The 26,554-nt window shown below is 36.8% G+C and overlaps 1 protein-coding gene across 5 annotated transcripts in view; it reads left to right on the top strand.

The window, feature by feature from the left end:
• The window catches only part of GPR107 (G protein-coupled receptor 107), a 147,378-nt gene that overhangs the window by 104,666 nt on the left and 16,158 nt on the right, over window positions 1–26,554 (top strand). Inside the window, exons 18-19 of one of the 5 annotated variants that reach the window (XM_074210953.1) lie at window positions 4,856–4,929; window positions 21,557–21,579. In XM_074210953.1, coding sequence (XP_074067054.1) covers window positions 4,856–4,929; window positions 21,557–21,564 — 82 coding nt within the window. In that variant the 3' untranslated portion in view covers window positions 21,565–21,579. Of the gene's footprint in view, window positions 1–4,855; window positions 5,410–5,691; window positions 14,125–19,152; window positions 19,278–21,556; window positions 21,580–26,554 lie in introns of those variants that run through there. The other 4 variants (XM_074210949.1, XM_074210952.1, XM_074210951.1 and 1 more) reach the window with 4 other exon arrangements.

Raw genomic sequence — 26,554 nt, 5'->3', positions numbered from 1 at the left:
AAACTACAAAAACTTATTCAAAGAAGATTTCACTCACTTTCGGTGCATGGAATGTGTGCACACTCATAGATAATACAATAGGGAAATAGAAGAGGAAGAAAGAGGAGGGAATAACAGAAGTAGATTAAGAAAGGGACTAGTACTTAGTAAAACAAACTTAGCAAAGTATACACAAAAATACAGCTGCTCTTAATGCAGTGGAGAATTGAAAAACTAAATGAGTCCCCTTCAGTTGGGGAAATGCTGAACAAGTTTTAGCTTATAAATGCTATTTATAGAATGCTATTGTAATATAAGAAGTGATGAAGGGGGATTGTTTCAGAAAAACCTGGGAATACTTATACAAATTGATGCAAAGTGAAATGAGCATAACAAGGAGAATGAATGCTATAGCAACAACAATATTGTAAAGACAAAACAATTTGAAATAATTAGGAACTCTGATCAATAATTCCAAAGGACTAACAATGAAACATGTTACCCCACCTCCTGATGGAGTTGTAGGACACAGTGCAGAATATGACTTTTTTTTTAATTTGACTTAGCTAATGCAAGAATTTGTTTTGCTTGATTACATATGTTTACAACAGAGGTTTTGGAATAGGGATATGGAAAGAGAAAAGCAGATTTTTGCTGACATTTTAATTTCTAAAAGAAATATAGAAGCAAAGGATGAAAAGAGGAAAAGACTGACTTTCCCTTCCTATCAAATTTTTTAATTTTACTATAGACATACCTTACTGTTACTATACAGATATATACTATATACTATACGGATGCAGATACATTATGGTATATGCAATCCATACCATTTTAGCATATTTTTGAGTTTCTTATCATCCATGTTTTTCAGATACACCATTCATCCCTTGCTTCATTGAATCCTAAAAACATTCTTTTATTATAAATGCATTAACCATCTGGATTGGTGAACTCTATTTTATGACCCTAAGCTTCTTTAGCAGACAGTTGCATGTGATTTTATTAGAATATAAAAGGTCTTCCTCCTCTGCTGAATTCAAGGTTCTTATTGATGTCAAATCAGTTTTCATTCTGATCTATTATATCAGACTTTGATTTATAGAGGTCAGCAGCAACTGTTCAAGATAAGGAAGTAAGGAATCAGGAATAAACATAAACCTTTCTGGCACAGTTGGCAATCTGAATTAGAAGCAACTTGTCACAACAAAGAGTTGTTTCACACTTATATTGAGGCAGGTGGTGAAATGAAGTAAGTCTGATTCAGGGTCTAGAAGGATTTTCCATGCTACATGTATTCTTAGTACTCTTTTTGCTAAGAATCACTATACCTGAGGGATGGATATACTATTCAAGCTAAATGGTTTTCCTGTCATATTTAAAGTATTGTTCTAAGTACAGGTTGATCCCAGGATCATCATTGCCAAGTAGGATGACAATATAAATATTCCAGAGTCTGTAAGGTGTTAACAGTTCAGGAATTTAAGATTAGAAGATGAGACTCCATTTCTTGAGCAATGAGAATTGAGGCCAATCTTGACATAGTATTAGAAACTTTTTTTCTTTTAAAATACTTATTTACTCTAATGGCATAGTAGGAACTATAGTTATAGAGCCTGTTCCCATTTGTTATTTGTTGTTCATTTTCAGCTATTTCCAGTTCTTCTTGACTCTATTTAGGCAAAGCTACAGGAGTGGTTTATCTTTTCCTTCTTTCCTTCTCCAGTTCATTTTACAGATGAGGATCCTGAGGCTAACAGGGTTAAGTGATTTGTCCAACTAAAGTGTCTGAAACCATATTTGAACTCTGGAAGATAAGTTTTCCTGACTCTAGGTCAGGCTCTTTATCCACTAATACTCTCTCACAAATACACTCAGAGTATATGCCAAGATGAGTGGGTACAAACTTAAAAATACAATAATAAGTAGACGTGGAGAATATGTATGGGGCAAGACAACTTACATCTCCAAAACTTCATGGGTGTGATGTCGATTCTTTCTCTGAACAATCTCCACCAAATTCATTGAGGCACAGGCACAGGCAGCACTGATAGACAGTTACTTTATTGCCAGATGGCTCTTGCTTCTCAGATTGTTTCCACTGAGCATATCAGTCAACTTCAGGACCAGTTTTTCCCAAGATCCTATGGTTCTGTTGGATCTACTGGATTCTTTCTTAGTTTAGTTCTTTCTTAGATTAGCAGCTATAATTTCCACCACACTCAGCCTCAAACTCAGCTGAGTTCTACTTTGCTCTCTTAGGAAAGGGTGGACTACCATAGAGTAGGACTGGTTGAAATCTCTCTTAACTTTGCTTCTTTAGCCTCACTTCTATTTGTTCATCTCCCCAGCAGGGAGCTGGAGGAGATAACCTTTCCTATTCTGTTGTTCTTCTTGGTCATATTTGGGTTACACGGGACCTCAACTATGCTTCTTTTAAATTAAAACATTTTCTAATAAATATAAATTTATTTTTGTCTCCTTCCTACCTCCATCATTGGGGGAAAAATACCTTTGAAACAAATATGCTTAATGAAGCAAAACAAATTCCTTCATTGGCTTTGTTCTGTAAATAACCATCTCATTTTGCATTTTGATTCAGGGGGTGGATAGTATACTTTTTCATCAGTTCTCTGGAATCAAGCTGGCCATTGCATTTATCAGAGTTCTTATAACTTTCAAGTTATGAATACTTATAGCATTAAGTTAACATGGCATAATAGTATTCTATTAAATTCATAAATCAAAAGTTTTTTCAACCATTCCTTAATTGATGGATGCCTCTTACTTTCTAGTTCTTTGCTACTACAAAAAGAAGTACAATTAATATTTTTGTACCTGAGTCAAAGAACAAAGTGGAAAAGTTCTCTTTCTTTGATTTCTTTGGCCATATAGACCCAGGAGAGATATCCCCAGGTCATAGAGTGTGCATGACTTAATTTTTTTTTTGGCATAGTTCCAAATTACTTTCCACAATAGCTGTACAAATACATGAATTCTTTCTTTTTTTTTAGAATTTTATTTTTCCCCAGATAAATATAAAACAATTTTTAACATTAATTTTTAAGACTTTGAATTCCAAATTCTCTCCCTTTTTCTCCCCACCATTGATAAGACAATCCATTCAACATAGGCTAACATGTGTAGTCAAATAAACCATTTCCATAGCAGTCATATTGGGAAAATTATATATTTCCCTCTAGGAAATAAAAAAAAATATGCTTCAGTCTGGATTCGGACACATCAGTTCTTTTCTTTGAAGATGGATAGCATTTTTAAAAATCATATCAGAACTGTTGTCTTGGATCATTGTATTAGAGCCAAAATATTTTTTTAAACCATGCAGTAAGAAGTCTGTTGTTCTGGTCCAGTAAAGGACTTATTGGAATATTCTAGAATTTGTGGCATTTTCATTTAGGCCCATAAAATACGTCTTATTAAATCAGTATATAAGCTTTTTTTATTAAATAAGTGCCATCCAAAAGGTAGGTGCTCTGCTAAACACCTGGCATACAAATGTAAAAGAATAAAACCATTCTTACTCTGAAACTGGCTTACATTTCAGTGGGGGAGACAAGAAGTACATCTATATAGAATAAATAGCGAATAGCTCAAATAAATAAAAAGCAGGTAAATACAAGGTAATTAGGGAGGGAAAGGAGTGACAGGGATCAGAAAAGTCTTCCTGTAGAAGGTGTTGTTTGAACATTGTGTGATAATCAGCTATGATGGACTTAGCTCCTCTTAGCAGGTCAGTGATAAAGGACAATTCTAAAAGATTTGTGATGGAAAATGTAATCTGCATCCAGAGATAAAATTATGGAATCTGAATGCAGACCAAAGCATAAGCATACTAATTTCACTGTTTTTTTCCTTTTTCATGTTTTTTTTTACCTTTTGTTCTGATTCTTCTTTTACAACATGACTAATATGAAAATAGTTTAGCATGATTTTACATGTATAACTTAGATTTCTTGATGGCATGGGAAGGGGCAAAGGAAAGGAAAGAGGAACTCTAGAGCTTAGAAAAATGTGAAAAAACAAAAAGGTGTTGCTTAAGCTACTTCTTGAAAAGAGAAATTCTTATGAAACAAAAATGAGTAGGTAATGTATTTCACAAATCTGGTTCAACAAATACAAAGGCCTGCAGATAGTTGGGAGAGCTGTATGGAGGAACAGAGAGAAAGCCTGTTTTATTGTATCTCAGCGTAAGGGATGGGAGTAGTATCCAGCAAAGCCAAAAAGATTGTGAAGTGCTTTAAAAGCTAAACAGAGGGGTTATATTTTATTTTAGAGCAAAAGGGAGCTGATAGGTTATGGAGCAGAGGAGTGACAAGGTCAGATTTATCCTTAAAGACAAAGATTTTTGAAGGATTGGAGTGAGAAGAAACTTGAAGCAGTGAAACCATTTAGGCTGCTGTAATAATATAGGTTTCTGGGGCTACTAGGTGGCCCAGTGGATAAAGCACCAGCCCTGGAGTCAGGAGTACCTGGGTTCAAATCTGGTCTCAGACACTTGATAATTACCTAGCTGTGTGGCCTTGGCCAAGCCACTTAACCCCATTTGCCTTGCAAAAAAACTTAAAAAAAAAAGAATATAGGTTTCTGAAAGTGGTGTGCCCTTATTAATAAAGGGTCAAATTTGAGAGATATAATGAAGGCAAAAATAATGAGATTCGGCATTGATAGGCTTTGTGGAACAAGGGAAAGTGAGGAATTTAAGAATAATGCTAAGGTTATGGATCTAGAACATTCACCTAATAAAAGAGCTTGTGACTTTCAAAATGTGTATGTAGAAGAGTAGGGAGGTGAGCGGGGAGACTATTGAAAGAAGCCATTGCCTGAAATTTTCTCAACTGCGTACTTCTTTTTTCAGGGTAACAACTTCAGGAGTGATGGAGAATATGAAGAAAGTCAAGAAGGTGACAAATGGATCTGTGGATCCCCAAGGTGAATGGGAGAGCACAGCATGATGAACAAACTTTAAGAAGAGCACTTTCAAAAACTTTTAATTTATTAATAGCACTGTCAGTGAACAGGAGCAACCTACACCTCCCAACATTGATCCAACAAAAGAATGTGACTGGGAGCAAAATGTTGCATAAACCTAATTTCTTCCTTTCTACTTTAAGGAAATTGGATCTATTGCTATCCATAAGAAAGTTTGAACTTCCTTCAAGGTGGGAATGATCTGTAGGGAACACAAAGGAGGAGAAAAATCCGGATTCCATTTGTTTTAAACTTTTATATGCACATATCTTTCTCCCCCTCTTTATTAATGACTAGGTATTCAGAAATGTATTTGGTTCTGATCTAGAGTGTTATACCAGTGGAAAGACTCTTCGTGTCTGTGTGTGTGTGTGTGTGTGTGTGTGTGTGTGTGTAAGTGAGAGACAGAGAGACACAGAGAGAGATGTTTGTGACCCATATCATTGAACATGAAAGCTATTGGAGAAGAGGAACAAAAGTTAAATGAAAAAACTCAGTTACTCTGTCATTCTGGCAGGAACTTATAAATGATAAAAGTTAAATTGTTGTGGGAATGACATAAGGAAGATAATGAAATTAAATTATTTTATAAAGCAAAATAGACACAGATCCAGAAGTCCTGAGGGTTGCTGTTGATTCCAAGTATGGCCTTTGGCAGACTCTCTTAAGTCAACTCATTTGCAAAACAGGATAATGTATTAGTAAAATTCTTTACCATCCTAGGACTGTGATGCCATGCTCAAGATGAAGAATTACCCTCTTCCTCTGTGAGGCAGTCCAAGAAGGAGAATGTGATTTTCCTTATTAAGAGGGGATCTGCTTGGAGCTTGCCGCACTGTAGCTGTCTGTTTTACCTCAAGAATAAGAGGGAAAGTCATAGGCCTGAAATTTTTTGAATTAATTTTTCTATGAAGTTTCTCCTAGACTGTTTTCTCTGTCCCATAGAATTCTAATTCCTTTTTTATCTTCTCTTGGGAACAATATTTCTTTTTTTTTTTTTTTGTGACACAAGAAGGTGAAAGGTATGGCTCATCAGGTCACGAACCATGTGGTTTATACTGTGGAAATATCAATAGAAAGGCATATGAGAATATCCATATAATTGCAAGCAAGTGAAAATTTATTCTTGAATACTATTGAAGAGAAAGAGAAATGTGGGGATGGTATGGATTGTATGGGTAAGGAGACTGAAGAGAATTCCATCTATGTAAACCTAAAGCTTTTCCTGAATGCTAAACATTAAACAAAGAGATTTTCTGGTCCATGACTGTAAGGAGATTATCTCTCAATGAAGAAGTCTGATGCCATTAAATAGAGCTATCCTTGGAATCTTTTGTTTAGGGGCTCTCTAATAGTGGATTTTTCTTTTAATTGAGGCTAGAGGAAATCTACTGATCACCTTCCAAGAATGCTCTTAGGGATAAGTGAATGAGTAGTCACTTGAAAATAAAAGTATTGTAACTCATGATAATTTTTTTGAAAATGTGATATAGAGAATAATTTCTGTATTTTAACCTGATGCTTAGGAACTCCAGGTGATACCTTGCAAGTTTCAAAGGAAGCTGCATTCATAAATAATTCTTAATCAGAGTAATGTTGCCATAAAGGTGGCCATCAGTGAACCCATGAGAGGGTGTTTGCTTGTCTCCAGCTGCTATTATGTACCTGTTAATTAGAATCTTGAACCTTTTTATGTTTGCCATTCACTGCTAGTTATGTTCATGGAGATGGAGCAGGCTGTCTCCTTCTGAACAATGGAGACAAGAGCTTTGGGAAGTTAATGATTGAATTTTGGAAAAACATTGAGAATTGTGTTTGCAAAGTATAAACAAAGTATAAAATAGGCTAGGTATAGAGAACTGAAAGATTTCTGATATGTATGTTCCTCTGACATTTTTCTTTTCCCTAACTTTCTCATATCATGTGGGAACATATATATTAATGCCTTTCAAAGGTAGATGAAAGAACTTGGAAAAATAAGTATCTTTCAGTTAATTGATGAAGAGTAATCTACTTCCACTAGTTATCCTTCTCTGCATGATCCTTCCTGAATAAAGTATCATCTCTATGATCTTTGAACCATCTAAGTATAGAACAAGAATCATGTTAATTGTTGATTGCTAACCATGTGTTCTCCAGATCTTTTGTGAAAGGATTTTCCATAGGGAAGAGGTAGAGAAGATAGCTTGAATATTTATATGTATACCTCATATAGGAAAGTCTTGAAGGATTGAGTAAAATTGGGTGGCAGAGAGAAAGAATAGAAATGACAATTTGGTCTTTTTGTTCTCTTCCTGCAACCTACCACCCCCATACACTTTTTCTATACCAAAATTATAAATGATTGACTCCAAGAATTCTGAGACACTACTTCCACATCCCACCTCATGAGGTAGGTCACCTGAAGCACCCAGAGTGACATGTGTTATTTCCCCTACAAGCAGTTACCTAACTAAAGGTTTGACAATAGACCCTACTATGAAGGGTTGGGGAGGGAGGGGAGGGGACTCTTTATTATACATAATTTTAAAAATAAAAATATGAGAGACTGTTTGTGAGTTCATGGGTATATATACTCAGTCAATGCAGCATTAATATCGTCTGTAACATTATTGCTACTACCGTTGCTAGCAGCGGCAGAGCCTTTTGGGTAAAATTAGTTTGTAGATCTTGGTCTCAGGTTTCACTTTGGTAAAAACCATTTATTAACATTCAATATATGCTTCCAGGCTTACTCACAGATCTTTTTGTGGTTTTGTAGCTAAGCAGTGACTCTTCTGAAACACAAAATGGGCAGATAAAATGTGTTAGCTTTTTAAAAAAAAGAAGCCAAATTGATCCACAACTATTGGAACAAAGAAATTGTTTTCCCATTACCAAATGTTCTAGCCAGAAATGTTTATCAGTGGACCTTATGGGCTTTGTTATACTGGTGAATTACAAAAATGTCAGCCCTAGGACATTGGTAGGAATAAAATACTTTTAAATTGCCTCTTCTCCTTCTAAAATGCAAAATATGGATTATGTCATCTTATATAAATAAATTCATTTTCTTTCCCAATACCAAAGCTATTACTTTTTAACTTGTTCTACCATGAATATATGATGGATTGATGCTGTAAATGGAATAGATTTGCCCAACAAATTTTAAATTCCCTTTTCCATTGTGTTTTTAAGTGTTCCTTTGAGCTAACTTTTAAGTTTTTCAGAGGGTAACCAAAGAGGATTCTACACAGGCAGTCCCTCTACCCTCATGCTTAGGATGTACTTCTTCATCTTCATTGGTAGAATCCTTAGCTTCCTTCAGAGCTAAATTCTACACAAAGATTGTAACATCCCTTCCCCCTTTCAAAAAAATTTACATTTTGTTGATAAGGCTGTGAAATTTCAGGAAATTGAGGATCCCATTTTGCATTTCATTAGACTGCGCCTTTATTTCTAGAAAATTATTTCCTGGACAGCATGAACATGAAATGTACTTTTAATCCTTGCTGACCAATATGGCTAAGTACTCAGTCCTGCTTCTGGGTCATATGGTGCTTAAAATTTGAGTTGCCTTCACTTTTTCCTGATGAATAAGACCCTAAGGAAGTCAACAATGACAAATTGAAATTCATTATTTATACCTGCTCTGGTGTTAAGAATTGCTTCTTGGGCCATGACCTTAATGAATTTGGTATCAGCTTATCAAGCTATTCTAGTGAACCAAGACACTTAGACATAATACAACCCCAAATTCTCTTTTCCATTTATGTTAGCATATGACTGGAAGTGAAATCTTGTTGAATTTTTCCTCTGGAGTTACTAGATAATTAGATTGTTGTAATATCTTCTGTTGTTTTTTAACTGACCTTTTCTCCCTACTCCCCCCTTCCTTCTATTGATTGCCCTGTCCTACTTTGGCAGAGACTGGGAGAGTATTGTAAAGATCTTGGTGCATTGCAGCATTTTGTTCAGTGCCAACTGTGTGAAAGATGTATTTTCTAAGCTAGAAGACTCTTCATTGAAAGAGTACGTGCTAATAATGTTCTTTGTTACTACTCTATAGGATGTACTTCCTCAATTAATATGCCTTGTCTCCTTTCAAAAATAAATTAGTATTATGGCCTCAGGGAAGATGTTCAATATTCCCAATTATGAAAGTTTTCTGGCCATCTTCCTCTATCTACAAAATATTCTCATTGAGAAAATGATCCTAAGTCAATAGACAGGTTTTGAGGGCTGCTGGCCCTATTCCATGCACAGTTACAAAAAAAAAAAAAAAAGGAATTTGTCTTACCCTCTTCTGCCAAGCTTGTTGAGTTTCAAAAACACAGATTTTGTCAAAATCCATCCTGGCCTTCCAAATGCCATGCCTAATCCAGGACCCATGGTTTAGAGTACTTTATTTAGTCCAATGTGGCTGTAGCTCTGCTGCCTTTCATTTTTTTTCCTCTTGAGGGATTCAGTATTACTAATCAACATTGTATAGAAGCTATCAGACTTCAAGTCAGATATCTCATGGAACTTCAGAAAATCATTAATCTGTAATATACCAAATATTCTTTTTCAACAGATCTGCTCTTTATTGAGGTACCCCCTAGTGGGTGTTCTTGGAGGGAGGGATATACTTCTAAAAGATCTCACTTGAGTTGATCCCAATCCTTGTTTTCACTTGAAATATGGTTATTGATCAGTAATGCTAAAAGTTCTCAGAGTTTCCCAGGGTTTTCTTAGCAATGGTGTGTCTGTACTATCCCAGCTAGATTTATGTTTTAAAGGGGATGTTTAATGTTCAGTCTTGATGCAATTAAAGGAAGAGTTGAAGTAGTTTGGGACTGATAAAGCAGTTGCACCTATGTTGGCTTGATGGCCTTTTGGAATTTTGACTGTAAAATGGCAGTTAATGTTTGAAGGAGTCCTTGAGGAAGGCAATAAATGTCAAAATGATAAGAAAAAAATTAATTTGGCACACAACAGTCCTTATCACAAGGACTGTCTCAGTGTTTTGTAATAACATTCTGACTACTCAAAAGACCAGAGAAGGGCTAAGAAAACAGTGAAACTGGCAAGTGAGAGCTATTAGCTTTCTGCCATGACTATATTGTGGCTAGGCTCAGCTGCTTTTAGGTTGCATGGATACCCTAAGTTGGATTTGCTCAGGTACATGACCTCCAAAGAGAATAGGTAGGATGTTTAATCCAGGAGCAAATTTCTGGGTGTGTGCAGACAATAAAAAGTGTTTTGCTCTTCATTTACAGTTAAGGTTCAATAAGAGATTTTTCAGTATTTTTCTTTCTAACATTATTTAATAGATCACTGTGGGATGTTTATATAATGGGTACAGGAAAGAAAATATAAATCAGGATATACTTTGTGTAATTTGCTTTGGTGCAAATGTGTAAAATAAAGAATCCATGACAAAATGTACCTTTGTAATCTTAGAAGAACTTTTGATAAATGATTCCTACCTCAATCTCCTGGATTCTTCCTTCCCCACATAATTTTTTTTCCCTTTTGTTTCTAGTTGATCAAGCTATCTATCTTCCAAAGCTTTCCAGTTGTTCCCATTTATAATCCTGGCAACCTACTAAAGAAATCCAAGCTCAGTCATAGCAATATCCAAAAAATTTATGATTGAGAACTCATCCTTGATTTGGCTGACTACATATTGGAAAAAATACGTAGAGATAGAGAATAATGACACTTTCACCAGGATTTATTCCCTTATTGCTGTCTAGAGACAACCACATAAAGATTCAGAACTCTAGTCTCCATGTAGTAGATAACAATTGGCATGACATATCTTCTTGGAAAAATGTGGGTTTGGAATAAGTTTTGGCTTTCTCATCCGTTCAGATTCCAAATGCTGCTGGCATTTTGTTCTTAGCTACTTCACATTGCAATTAGATATTTCAGCCCCCCCCCAAGCCTAAAAATGATGACCTATGCAAGGTCTCACAATTCACTTCTGCAACCAAAAGACCAGTTCCCCTTATTCCCAATCCACTATCCTTTCTGATTGCTATGATAATTGCTTCCTACCTAAGCATAACAAATTTATATTCTACTTACCCCAAACTTGGCAATGAGATCATAAACCCCCATCTTCCTTGAGATGGATGGGGAAAGTGAACTTAAGTATACCTCAACATGATCCTGAAAAGGATGTATGAATCACATTTTTAACAAATTGAATCACTTTACTCTTGAGCCACTTATTCTCTATCTCTGATTGATTTTTCAATTAGCAGAGTATTCTAACACTGTTACTTTTCCCTCCACAGACTCTTCCTTGCAGCCATGATGAATTCCTTTGTAAAGTGACAAAAATAGCCTCAGCCCAAGCCCCTCCACATTATTGTTTTGAACATTTAAGTGGGTGTTAGAATTTCCCAACACAAGTAAGCCTGCACATTTTGAATGACAGGAAATCTGAAAAAGGTGCTTGGATTCCACTGTGGCCAGGTGTTGTGTGTCCTTTAGGGTGGATCATAATGGTCATTTTCATATAAGGGACACCCAGGCTTCATTTATGCTGTTTGTTTTCAGAATAAAGGATTGCTTCCTCCTCACATTTCTATAACCTAATTAACTTTTATTTTAAAATCCAATTGGCTATAGTTGTATATATGATTACTTTTCCCCATATCTCATATCCTCCATTCATTACCTAGCACCTTTCATAAATTGACTGATCTAGAGGGTTCTAAGCTGGGAAACAGACTAAATCAGCCAGCTGCTTTCTCTGCAGCTGTTGTCAGAAACTTGGACCTGTCAAGGTTAGAATTTGAACCCCAGTCACCTAACTTAAGCCCACATTTTCCCACTATAACATGCTACATTAGAGGTCCTTTAGTAGGCACTGAGGTTGCTACAAAAATGAACAAACCATGATTTCTGCCCCTCACCCACCTTTTTAAAAAAAATTTTTTTAGGGTTTTTTTTTGTATGGCTAATGGGGTTTAAGTGGCTTGCCCAAGGCCATAAAGCTAGGTAATTCCTTACTCCAGGGCCCGTGCTCTATCCACTGCACCACCTAGCCACCCCACTCATCCACCTTTAACAGGTCTTTGTCCAAACATGGGTTTTGTAAAAGCAAAGAAACTGCTCAGTGACTTAACATTTTCCTTGGTTTTATTTGTTCATTGAAATTTAATTGGGTAGCATTTATAAAAGTTTCTCTTCCATAGGAGGATACCATACATACCACTATACAGAAAGCTTAAGCAGGTAAAAAATAGAAAGGTGCTACCTTACATCTGGACCTATATCAGAAATTATGTTTAATCTAAATATGATATTCAGCCTATTTTTCTCATTAGAGGAGAAAATTAGTCATATTCTTCATCACAATCTTTCCAAACATTTGAGGACCCTTATTAAATTGTCCTTGGGCCTTCCATATCTTGAATTGCCTTTGCAATGCCCTTCAACTTAGATCAGTTTTGTAAATTGATAGTTAATCATTCCTTCAGGCTACTTAGCAATTGATGCCCATTGAAGGCTAAAAATATGTTCTGATAAATTTTATATGACTATCTCAGATTTTCTTGGGAGAATACATGATAGTAAGAAGTTAGTGTTTTGTGTAAAACCTCATTAATTCAAAATTTCTGAGAATTCAACTTACATTAGGATAAAGTTGACTTTTTCAACCAACTAAGAAAATTCATTCAGCAGATTAAGACTAGGAACAAGTGACAGCATAAGAGAAGAACTAAGTTTAAATTTCAGTTCTGCTATTTGAAATAAATTATTGAAAGGGATTTTTCTAAACCCTTACTTTGTGCCAGAAATTGCTAAGCACTGGACATACAAATACAAGTAAATAAGACAGTAAGAAGGTAGACAGGAGGCAACAGTGGAGGATGGTGCACTGGTTCTGGGCAAGAGAAGACAAAAAAGCTCACCTATAGGAACCTAGAATCTCAGGGATAGAAGGTGGTAGGAAGATGAGGGTCACAGAGCATATAGCGTAGGGAAAGGAGGAAGCATCTGCTACTGCTGGGCACAGTGCTTACAAACAGTTCATGCTTATCCTCTTATGCAAGTTTTTACCATGTCCCCCCCCCCAAAAAAAATCAACCAACTTGTCATTTCTTTTAGCACAAGAGTATATTATCACAATCATATACCACAACTTGTTTAGCCATTCCCAGTTGATGGACATTCCTTCAATTTCCAGTTCTTTGCTCCCCAAAGAGCTATTATATTTTAGATCATGTAGGTTCTTTCCCAGTTTTCCTGAATTACCTGGGAAACATAGTGTTGGGTCAAAGAGTATACACAATTTTATAACTCTTTGGGGTTCCAGTTTACTCTTCAAAATGATTAGACCAGTTCACAATTCTACCAACAGTGTATTAATATATTAAGTGTTTTCATTTTTTCTACTTCATGAACTTTTTCATCTATTACTCATCTCATTCTATCCTGATCAGAGATCTGTAAGATAGATTATTATTACTACTTTACAGATGATTAACTATTTCTGTTTTACATATAAAGAAACATAAAGCTGGAGAAGTACTGGAGCCAAGCTCATACAGTTAATTAGTGGTAAGACTGGAATTCTCCAGGTCATTGTTCTTTCTACTAATAGAAGATACCTCCCCATAAAAAAGCCTGTTATAATATGACTCATTGTATGGATTTATAGAAAGAACACTGGACCTAGAGTAGGTGTGAATCCTGGTACTGACATTTATTAAATATGTAACTGAAGAAATCACTTCAACTTTCTGAGCCTCAGTTTCCTTATTTGCAAAATGTAAAGAATATTGTAGCTGTCTCTCAAGGAGCCACTTCCTCCTAACCACCTAGTCTCCCAGTGCTGGAGGCATCCTTGCCTCTCCTTCATAGCCAATCAGTTACCAATGCTTGAATCTTCATCTGCAACTTCTCATGCAATTGTCTTCTTTTCACTCACAAGCCTGTCACCTCAGTTCTGGCCCTCATCATCTCTGGACCACTGTAGTATCATCATCTTGCATTCACCCTTGCCTCTTTCAGCCAATCATTCACATAACTGCCAAAATAATGCTCCTAAGTACAGATTTGACTATGTCCTCCTTCCACTTTATGCCTTAGGGGCTACCTGTTGCCTCTGAGTTAAAATACAAATTTCTCTGGCATTTGAAGTCCTTCACAAACTGACTCAAACTTCCATTTATAGTCTGATTACATATTTCTCCCCATCATGAAGTGTATATTCCAGCCAAACTGATTTATTGGCTGTACCTATACCCAGTATCTTCATACCTTTGTCCATTCTGATCTTCAAATTCTCTTATCTCTCATTCCCACCTTTTAGAACTTCATTCCTCTTGACTTCTCTGCAGCCTTTCATACTCTCCATCACCTTTTTTTCCTTGATACTCTTTTTTTTCCTAGGTTTTCCAGACACCACTCTCTCGTGATTCTTTTACCTATCTGACCACTTCTATGTCTTATTTGCTAGATCCTACTCCAGATAAAACCCACCTACTTTGGGTGTCCTTTAGAGCTCTGCCTGGCAATCTTCTCTTTCTATACTACTTTATTTGGTGAGCTAATCAACTCTCTTGGATTTAATTATCATCACTTTTCTAATGACTCAAATATCTACTGTCAGCCTAATCTCTCTGCTGATTTCCAATCTTGCATCTCTAATTACATCTCAAACTAAATGTCCAGCAAACATATTAAACTTCAACATGTTCAAAACTGAATAATTATCTATCCCTCTAAGTCTTTCCCTATTACTTTTGAGGATGATCCGGTCCTCCAGGTTCGAGGTTTGCAATCATTTTGTCATCCTCAGTTTCTCACTACACTCATCTCCTCATATCCATCTTTTTTTGCCAGGGTTTGCAACATTTCTCAAATATTCCCCCTTCTGTCCTCTGACATTGCTATCATACTGGTGCAGGCTTTTGTCACCTTTAGCCTGGATCATTGCAATCATCAGTTCATTGGTCTATCTGCCAGGTTTTCTCCCCACTCCAGTCCCTATCTATTCAGCTGACTGCTAAAGTACAGGTTCAACCTTGTCACTCTCTTACTCAGGAAACTCCAGTGGCTCCCTATCACACTCAGGATCAAATACAAAATACTCTGGCATAACCTAACCTCTCCACTGCCTTCCCAACCTTTCCAGTTCTTAGACCTTATACCCTAACACATCTGCTCTTCAATCCAGTGATAATGGTCGTGGTGCCATTCCACAAGCAAGATACTCCCATCTCTTGGCTCTGGGCATTTTCTCTGGCCTCCTCTGTGCTTGTCCTAATCTCTGCCTCCTGGTTTCCCAGGTTTCCTTCAAGTCCCAGCTAAAATCCCATCTGCATAATGCTTTTCTCAACCTCTCTTAATTTTATTGCCTTTCTTCTCTTGATTCCTGTTTATCTTATACATAACTTGTCTATTTTTGCATATTGTCTCTCCCTTAACAGTGTAAACTCTCCAGAACTTAGTCCAGCTCATAGTAGGCACTTAATAAATGAAAATTATTCTCTCTAAAGTACTGTTCTCTTTGCCAGCATTAGACAAATTAACCTTACAAAATACCACAAAATATCGCCGGGTACATAGTAGGCAATAGTGCTTATTGACTGCCTGCCTAGATCCTCCAGCTTCCTTCAAGGCTCAGTTCAAGTACCATTTCCTAGAGGAGGCCTTCCTTTAATTCCCCTGTTGTGTATACATTTTGAATTCACTTCTCTCTTGGTATTCTTTCACCCCAATAGAATGGGAGCTTCTTGGACTGTTTTCTTTTTGTTTTTGTGTCTGTACATAGTAGGTACTTGTTGAAATGAGTGTCTCAACTATGCAGTGAGTGTTCAGGGACAGGATTCTAATATAGGTCCCTGGACCCCAAGTTTCACTGACATACATCCTACCCAAAATTAACTCCATGTGGTAAATCCTAATGTAAAAGGTTAGTGCTATTTAAAAGCTTACTCATCAAAAGAAGTGTCTAATACTGCTTCATTCAAAATTGATTGAAATTAAAAAGGAACTGAGCTATCCTAATACAATCCCCCATATTTTATGAATGAGGAAATTACTTTCCTGAGGTTACACAGCCCACTAGTGGTAAAACATGTTCCAGAACTCAACTTTTTAGACTCCCAACTTCAAGTTCTTTCCATTGCAACTCTGTCTTTTTGGAGATACTAAATAAGAAGCATCAAGCTGCCCCTTCTTTGAGTTTGAATAGAAGAATTAGGGGTCAAGGGAAAGGTGAGAACCTCATATTTGTGCATAATATAAATTTAGATTTGACCCCCTGCCCCTTTTGCATCTCAGACTTTGATTTTCTTTTGCTGGGATTGCCTTTTTTTCCTCCTTGATCTTGTAAAATTCATCACAAGACAGCCACATTGATTTTTAATAATGTTTTGCTTCCATATAATGAGTCTCCAAAGACTCTTTCCTCTACTGCTCTAAACACTTGGAATCCAACAGCCTTCTGCTTTTTTTTTTTGCTCCTGTCGAGGAAGCAAGCAGGGGTTGACCAGAACTTAAAACAACTGGAATTAAAAGGGAGCCTCCATTGAGGCTATTGCTCCAGGAGCAATAGTAGCCTATCAGGGTAGAGGGAAAGGTAAAAAAAATATGATGTGGATGGGCCAATTGTGAGCAAAACTGGACCTGTTCAAAAAAAAAATTAAAAATTTAAAAAAAATTTTAAAAACTAGACCTGTTCCCTGCCACTATGCCTCGAAGAAGTAATACAAAATGTTTATTGCTTTCTAAGAATGATAAAGCAGTAAGTCAAGAGAATGAGAAGAATGACATAGCTAAGTGCTAAGGATACAAAGATAAAAAAAATAGTCCCTGCCCTCCCAGGGCTTTGGTGTTCATAGTCCCACTCTCCAGTCAGAGGGACAAAAGAGTGGTAGAGTACCAGAGCTGTTAAAATATTTCAGGCTGATGAGGTTATCCTAATTATGTTTCCTGGGTCATGCTGGAGAAATTGGGGAAGTCCCAAAGTAGTGTCCTCACTGCTGGGCAAATGAGAAGACATTGGCTCTGGAACTCAAGGAACTGCCTATTAATTTGTCTCAAACACAGACATCTCTTCAGTAGGTAATATAAGGATCTCTGCTTTATAAATAGAGAAATTGAGGTTTGAAGTCTCATAATTTATCCAGGATTGGAGGGCATGTCAGAGCTGAGATTTGTGTCTAGCCTTCCTCATTCCCAATTCTGACCTTTCTAGTACATGATGTTTCTACATTGTCCTGTTTTCCTAAGTTTTTTTTTTTTACCCAGTGAACATTTTGTGGTATTTTGTAAGGTTAATTTGTCTAATACTGGCAAAGAGAACAGTACTTTAGAGAGAATAATTTTCAGAAGCAGAGAAACCTTAGAGCTGGCTATGATGGAGGCTGTAGAAAGGATTCAGGAAAAGAAAAAGATTAGACCTAAAGGTCTGGGGAAGTGGGCTCAAGAGAATCTTTCTAAATCTAAGGATTATGTAAAACTAGCAAAAATCTAAGAAGGTGTTTCAAGTGGAAGATAATACAGAAGCTGCAAAGTGTCAAATGTGCTTCTTCAGAACAAAGACCCTTTCCACTTCCCCCAAATTATATAGACAGTTTCCAAGAGCCAGGTAACTCAGTGGATAGAGGGTAGTCAAGATGATCTGAGTTCAAAAGTGACCTCAGATGCTTACTAGCTGAGCTATAAGATCCTAGGAAAGTCACTTAAACTCTCTGCCTCAATTTCTATAAAATGGGGATAATAATAACACCTACATCCCAGTGTTATTGTGAGGGTCAAATGAGACATTTGTATGGTGCTTAGTACATGATAAGTACAGGATAGACACTTAACAAATATTTGTTTTCTTTCTTCCAAAGATGGCAACATAGGTAGTCCCCATCACCTGATCCTTAATATATAGGATTTTCCAAGCCCTTTAAAATATCCATTATATAACTAGGGATGTACTTGCTGCGCTGTTATGTAATGTGGAAAGAGCACTGAATTTGAATTCAGAGGAACAGGGTTTCATAAAATCTCAGATTTAGAAAGGACTTCAGAAGCCATCAAATGCAACCTGTGCCAGCACAGGGATCTTTTGCACATTTCCAGACAAGTAACTGATCCAACCTTCAACTGAAGACCTAATAGTTTGAATACCAATTTATATTATTCTGTGATTTTGTGGCCTCTGTTTCTTTACCTGTGAAATTAAAATGTTGAACCATATCATCTCTAGGGACTTTGGTCTTCAAATCTTATGATTCTTTCAGGAACAACAGAATATAATATTGTAATACCCCCCTATTTCCACTCAAATTCTCAAGTTGGGTCACAAAGGTGATTGCTACTTTGATTCTAAATTTTGCCACTTATGAACCCTAATGTACTTCCCACTAAAAATTAGCCAATAGACTTAGTTAACTTAAGAAAAAGTATTTAAGGGGGCAGCTAGGTGGCGTAGTGGATAAAGCACCAGCCTTGGAGTCAGGAGTACCTGGGTTCAAATCCGGTCTCAGACACTTAATAATTGCCTAGCCATGTGGCCTTGGGCAAGCCACTTAACCCCATCTGCCTTGCAAAAACAAAAAACAAAAAAAAAGAAAAAGTATTTAAACACCATAGCAAAAACAAGTTATAAAATATTTCTCTGTCCCCATAAGGTTAGAGGTAGATTCTCCCACAAAGAAACAGCATACAAGTAAAGAGGAGACTTAAACTTAACTTTAAGAATAAAAATGGTGCAGGGGCGGCTAGGTGGTGCAGTGGATAAAGCACTGGCCCTGGAGTCAGGAGTACCTGGGTTCAAATCTGGTCTCAGACACTTAATAATTACCTAGCTGTGTGGCCTTGGGCAAGCCACTTAACCCCATTGCCTTGCAAAAAAAACCAAAACAAAACCTAAAAAACAATGGCAAAAAAAAAAAGAATAAAATGGTGCTAGAGCATATGTATGGAGCACACATGGCAAAGGCAACTCAATTCCTGTAGGGCCTGAAAGTCCTTGCTCACTTGATAGAGTCCTCACATAGCTCCCTTGTGTTTAGTGTCTGCCAGATAAGTTGCTCAGCTGTGATCACAAGAGCTCCTCTCCTTACTCCTACTCTCCCATCTTGAAATTATTCTATCAGTCTCTAGCACATTTCCCTGTTACCTTTGTTTTTTTTAACAATTTCCAAAATAATTCTTATTGTCAGGATTTTGTATTTTAATTCTCCTTCTCCTGTACAGTCTTGGTAGCCTGGAGTCGGCCACAGATCACCCGGCCTATTTTGCGTGGTCTGCCTCTGCACTTGCTAGAAAGAGCTCTCTGCTATCTTCTGGTCCAGGAACTACTATGAGCTGGCCTTTTGGCATTGGAGGAAGTGGGTGAGAGAAGAGAAAATTCCCTCCCATCTTTGTTGTCTTCTGTTTTAGGCTAAGGGTTTCCTCCTAGTCAGTCTCCAACTCTTGCATTCAAACTCTTCCATGGCTTAGTTATTTAAAATCTGCTTGCTTAGCCAATCAATCTATTCCATACCTGACCCAACCAGGGAAATCAGTTTAACACTTTATTAATACCTTATTATTACATTTTGAGCCTCCTGGGACTACATCAACTGAATTAGAGAGAGGGAAGAAACCATATCCTCTCTCCCTTACTACTATGTTATTTTTAAGCTAGTCACCTTCTGAATGAAGGAGTTATTCATAAAATGTCAGAACCAGCAGGGTCATTATCCTTTTGCTAGTTATTTTACAGAATGGAAAGCTCTCCAGTAGAGAGGAGAACTAGATGACACCACGTGACATATTGAAGCCAAAAGACCAATGTTCTAACCCTAGCTCTGCTATCACTCCTATGACACATGAGCAAATTATATTCACTCCCTGGGCCTTGATTTCCTCCCATATAGAATGAGGAGCTGGTTTTGATAATCTCTAAGCATTCTTCCAACTCCAACATTTTGCTTTACTATAGCCTTGAGGAGTCCTAGGGGACCCCTCTGGTCTATGGAAAGGTCAGAGCATTTATAATTTTGTTGTTCTTTGGACATTTCAATTGTGTCTGATTCTCCATGATCTCATTTAGGGTTTTCTTGGCAAAGATACTAGAATGGTTTGCCATTTCCTTCTCTAGTTCATTTGACAGATGAAGAAACTGAGGCAAACAGGGATAATGATTAGGTTCACACAGCAAGTGTCTGAGATTGGATTTGAACTCAGGAAAATGAATATTTTTGACTCCAGGGGGCTCTCTACCTGCTGCACCATTTACTTGTCCCTAGATAATTTTTAAATTGTAATTTGTAGTCATCATTCAGTGATAACCCCAAACAAATTGAATATAAAGAGCATATGGCTCCACAGGGACCTTGAAGACATTGAAGTTGAACATATATACATAGGAAATCAGTTCTCTGTTGGAATGATGAACTCTATTGGAATTCCTGTGTCCCTGGGTAGGGGGCAGGGAGTGCTAAGGGATAAGTCTGCTGCAGGGGTGGGTTATGGTCAGAAGACTTTGCAAAATGGAATCCTCCTTCATGTACTCCCCTCACCTTCCCCAACTCTTACAATACTTCCAGCCATACAGTTCAATAGCTCACCATCTGCACAGCACTTCTAACCCTGCTGTTTTCTATATTTAGCCTGGATATGGGCAGGAATTTTTTTCCCCTTTCTCCTATCTTACACTTGACTGTGAGAGAGCTCAGGCAAAAGAATTGCTGGTGTGGCTTATTTAAAAGCCGGATGCTTTCCTTTTTTGGAGGAAGACATTGCCTTCCTCTGGAAAGCCCTGTTTGATTTCCTTTTATTTCTGCAAGGGTATTATAAATTGGCTACACCATTTCCTTGGTTCCTGACTCACCTGCTAGCACTTGGCCTCAGCTCAGGAAGCTGGTAAGAGGTACAATCGTACAATGGACCCTGGTTTTTCCTCATAGTGAATGAAGCATTTTGTAGTATTAGTTTCATTTTGTGGTCTGGGACAGTGCCACCTCCCCAAAAATTAATGCTAAATTAAATTTATGGCTATTTTTCGTGATTTTTTTGCAAGGCAATGTGGTTAAGTGACTTGCCCAAGGTCACACAGCTAGGTAATTATTAATTGCCTGAGGTCACATTAGAACTCAGATTCTCCTGACCCAAGGACAGTGCTCTATCCACTGTGCCACCTAGCTGCCCCCCAGGCTGCCTTTTCTTCTTTCAACTGAATTTGGAGGAATTAAAATTAAGGCTGGGATTAGAAAATGGGAATAGGGAAACCTGAACAAGTAAGCCATATTTCTTTGGGAAGTGGATTAACATAGAAAAAGCCTCTCTGGCTTGTGATGGGATGCTTTAACCTGTATTACTTGACCATCTGCTTGGGAAATGCTAAGCCCCAAATCCTGAGCAAGATCTAACCTGGCCAATTTCCACAGATCAGAGGGACATCTGGGGCCCAGGGTTCGCAGGCCCCAGATGAAGATGTTGAACACATACAAGTATATATGCTCAAGCACTTGGACTCCCTGGCTCCCCTCAGGTCTCAACTCAAAGGTTACCTCTTTTAAGAGACATTTCCCAATTCTCCAGACTATTAGTGTTCCCTACTATTCCTACCCTGAAAATCATTTTGCCTTGATTTTGTATATCTCTTCTTTCACAGGGTTTTGATTGATTTCCCCAGCTACTTAAGGATCTCTCCAATCATCCCTTCTATACAAAATTACTAGGTATATAATTTGTATATAATTTTAATATGTATTCCCAGGGCCTAAATTGTATCTGGCACATATTAGGGGGCTTATTAAAAGCTTATTAAAGTGTTTGATTAATCCAATATTATGTACAAATAGTTATCTTACCAATTTCTTTGGGTTTAATTATCATATCTAGGTAGATGTCTCTCAATTCTATATGTCCAGTCTTGGTCTATTTCCTGACTTCCAGTTCTTTATCTTCAACTGCCTGTTGGACATTTTGATCTGACTGTCTCATAAGCACTTCAAATTCAATATATCCAAAACAATTAATAGTCTTTTACCCCCAAACTCACCCCTTTTTGAATTTCCCTTTTATTGGGCAGGATACCATTATCCTTCCAGTCATCCAGGTTTGAAACTTTACCGTGATCCTTGATTACCTGCTCTTCCCCCCATATATCCAGTCATTTGCCAAATATTGCTATTTTTTACCTCTGTACCAGCTTTCATATACAGCCCTTTTTGTTCACTCATACAGTCACCACCTTAGTCCAGGACTCCATCACCTCCCTCCTGGACTAATGCACTAGCCTTCAACATGGTCTACATGAGTATCACTACTTGATTTCATCTGCCACACAACTGTCAAATTAATCTGACCATGTCACACCTAACTCCCTACCTCCCTTCATGATAAATTTAGTGATTCCTTTTATAGAGTGGCTTGCAGATATGAACCAAAATGAGAAAACTATAAGACTTTTGAATGTTATCTTTATTTTTTCCAATTACATGCAAATATGGTTTTCAACATTTATCTTTCTGTAAGTTTTTGAGTTCCACATTTTTCTGCTTTTCTCCTTTCCCTCCCCCCTTCCTCATGACGTGTAATCTGATAGGGGTTATACATTTACAATCATGTTTAATATATTTCTATCTTTCACATTATGAAAGAGACATCAGAACAAAAGGGGAAAACATGAGAAAGAGAAAATATAAAACAAGTTTTAAAAAGTGAAAATAGGGGTGTCTAGGCAGCACAGTGGATAGAACACTGGCCCTGGAGTCAGGAGGACCCGAGTTTAAATTCAGTCTCAGACACTTAATTAATTATTACCTAGCTGTGTAACCTTGGACAAATCACTTAGCCCCATTGCTTTGCAAAAACAACAACAAAAAAAGTGAATATAGTATGCTTTGATTTATATTCAGACTCCATAGTTTATTTTCTGGATGTGGATGGCCTTTTCCATTATAAATCTTTAAGTTGATCATCACACAATGTATCTATTAATGTGTACAATGTTCCGATTTTTCTCACTTCACTCGACATCAGTTTATACAAGTTTTTCTAGGTTTTTCTAAAGTCTGGCTGCTCATGAATTTTTTTTAAAATTGTTTTTTTAGGGTTTTTTTGTAAGGCAAATGGGGTTAAGTGGCTTGCCTAAGGCCACACAGCTAGGTAATTATTAAGTGTCTGAGACTGGATTTGAACTCAGGTACTCCTGACTCCAGGGCCGGTGCTCTATCCACTACGCCACCTAGCCACCCCTCTTTTGACCATTTTTCAACTGGGAACGACTAGTATTGTTATAAATTTGACTTAGTTCTCTGTATATTTCAGAAACACTAGCCGTGAAAATTGTTTCCCAACTTTCTACATTTCTTCTAAACTTGGTTTCATTGGTTTTATTTGTGTAAAAACTTTTAAATTGAATTTAATCAACATTATTTATTTTGCATTTTATAATGTTCTCTTTCTCTTTGGTCATAAACTCCTCCCCTCTCATAGATCTGACAGATAAACTATTCCCTGTTTTCCTAATTGACTTATGGTATCATCCTTTATGTCTAAATCATGTACCATTTCAACCTAATTTTGGTATAGATGTAAGATGTTGAGTTATGCCTAGTTTCTACCAACCTATGCTCCAGTTTTGTCAAATAGTGAGTTCTTATCCCAGAAGCTGCAGTCTTATCAAATAGTAGACAACAATACTCATTTGCTACTGTTTCTTTTTGTACCTAATCTATTCCACTGATCTACCACTCCATTTCCTAGCCTGTACCAAACAGAAAACTTAATAGACTTTTGATGCAGCCCTAGATGAGATGGATAGTGCATCTGTGATTTTGTTGTAATAGGAAATGCCCAGATGGATAAACCTCCTCTACCAGTTTAGGTCAACACCTTCTTTCTAGTCTTTGAGTTTCCTAGAGCATCAAAGAAATTAATTACCTTGCCTAGTGTCCCATAGTCAGAGACTAGACTAATCCTCAGCTCTTTCCTCTGGATCTGATCCCTGCTGTCTATTTACTGCATCACACAATCCTGTTTTTTAAGTGCCAGAACTATTGCTTCTGAAATAAAAGTTCCTTTTGCTCATAGTCAAGCCTGAAATATTTGCATAAGCAAGGGCTTATACAAAATGTTTTCTTCAAGTTTTAAACAGTTAACTGTTTAAAAGCAGCTAATGCAATCTTAAACTATTTAATTTCCACAGTAAGAGATATGATGCATCTGCTGCCCTCTACCTTGATCTCACATCGTCTCAGGTATTGTGTTCCATTCTGGGAGTCATACTTTGAGGACAATGACAAATCTGAGCAACACCTAAGCACAGATAAAGGATCTGGAAACTATATCTAAAAAACTCAAGAGTGGTTATCAAGTATCTGAAGACATGATAGGTAATCCTTCCTCCCCTCAGGCCAATGTAACAGCATAAAGAGTAGGAGTGAAGCTTTTTTACTGGTACACCTTCTGATTTTGCCTTAGCATAGACCAGTACCTGGAAAGTACTTAATAAATATTTGTTGAATTAAAATGACTGTTGAGCAGTTTTTACACATTATTAATTGTTTCCTAGCTTGTGAATGATGATGACATTAAAGTGAAAGATTTTGATTCAATGTGACTTAGAGGGATGAGAGTCAGTTGCACTTCTCAAAAATATGATCCTAAGGCCCCTAAGACCCCCTTTCAATAGTTTATATGATGCCATAACTATTTTCATGATACTAAGATATTTGATTTCTAATATGATTAATATTAATAGAGATTGTTGTAAACAACAGGTCTTTGGGGGAGTCACCTCAATAATTTTTAAGAATATGAAAGGATCAGGGCAGCTAGGTGGCACAGTGAGTAGAGCACAGGCCCTCGAGTCAGGAGGACCTGAGTACAAATATGGCTCAGATGCTTAATAATTACCTAGCTGTGTGACTTGGACAAGTCACTTAACCCCAATGCCTTGCAAAAAACCCAAAACTTTTTTTAAAAAAGAAAACAGAAAGAAGGTCAGAGAGAATCATAAACAAAGCAGGACAGCTTCCCCCCCCTTTTTGATCTATAGCTTTTTCTTTTTGTCCTTTTTTAAAAATTATTAAAATTGTAAAAATTTTTAACATTCATTTTTTAAATTATTGATGTTCAAATTATCTATCTCCCTTCTTTCTTTCGCTCTTCCCAGGGATGGTAAGCAATTTGATATAGGTTATACATACATAAACATGTTAAACACAATTCCATATTAGTCATGTTGTGAAAAAAACAGACCCCCCCAAATAAAAAAATTAAGTTATCATTTCCCAATTGATCAATTTCCTTTTCTGTCATATCAGCCAATATGATAAGTATGAGGCAGTACCTCAGAGTTGTTTTAATTTGCATTTCTCTAATCAGTAGTGATTTTGAAAATTTTTTTCATAGATAAATTTAATTTCTTTATCTGAAAACTGCAAATTAAAACAACTCTGAGGTACCGCCTCACACCTATCAGATTGGCTAAAATGACAAAAAAGGAAAATGATCAATGTTGGAAGGGATGTGGGAAAACTGGAACACTAATGCACTGGTGTTGGAATTGTCAACTGAGCAATTTGGAACTATGCCCAAAAGACAATAAAACTGCAAACATTTTGATCCAGCAATACCACCAATAGCTCTGTATCCCAAAGAGATCATAAAAAGGGGAAAGACCTATATATATATATATATATATATATATATATATATATACACACAAAAAAAATATTTATATCAGTAAAGAATTGGAAATTAAGGGGATGCACATCAATTGGGGAATAATTGTGGTATATGAATGAAGAAATACTATTATTCTATAAGAAGTGAGGAGTAGACCCACATCTCATACCCAATACCAAAATAAGGTCAAAATGGATATAGGATTTAGGCATAAAAGGTGACACCATAGATAAATTAATATACCAAGAAATACTCTGTCTATCAAATCTATGGAAAGGGGACAAATTTATGACAAAACAAGAAATAGAGTAGAATATAAATTACAAAATGACTGATTTTGACTATCTTAAATTTTAAAGTTTTTGCACTAAATAAAATCAATGCTGCCCAAATCAGAAGAAAATCAGAAAGCTGGCAAACAATCTTTACAACTAGAAGTTCTGATAAAGGTCTCATTTCTAAATTATAAATATAGAGAATTGCCTGAAATTTATAAGATTACAAGTCATTCCCCAATTGATAAATGGTCAAAGGATATAAATAGACAGTTTTCAAATGAAAAAATTTAAAGCTATATACAATCATATGAAAAAATGCTCCAAATCATTATTGATTAGAGAAATGCAAATTAAAACAGCCCTGAGGTATCACCTCACATCTATCTGATTGGCCAAGATGAGAAAATGGGGAAATGATCAGTGTTGGAGAGGTTGTGGAAGGATTGGGACATCGATGCATTGCTGGTGGAGTTGTGAAAGGATCCAGCCTTTCTGGAGAGCAATATGGAACTAAGCCCAAAGAACAATAAAATTGTTCATACCCTTTGATCCAGCAATACCAGTTCTAGGCCTATATTCAGAAGAAATCATAAAAAATGGGGAAAATCCAAAATATTCCTAGCAGCTCTTTTTGTAGTGGCAAAGAATTGGAAATGGAGGGGATATTCATCAATTGGGGTATGGCTAAAGAAGTT

Source organism: Macrotis lagotis, chromosome 1 (genome assembly GCF_037893015.1).
Source record: "Macrotis lagotis isolate mMagLag1 chromosome 1, bilby.v1.9.chrom.fasta, whole genome shotgun sequence".
Taxonomy (NCBI): Eukaryota; Metazoa; Chordata; class Mammalia; order Peramelemorphia; family Peramelidae; genus Macrotis; species Macrotis lagotis.
This window is presented reverse-complemented; position numbering and strand designations above follow the sequence as displayed.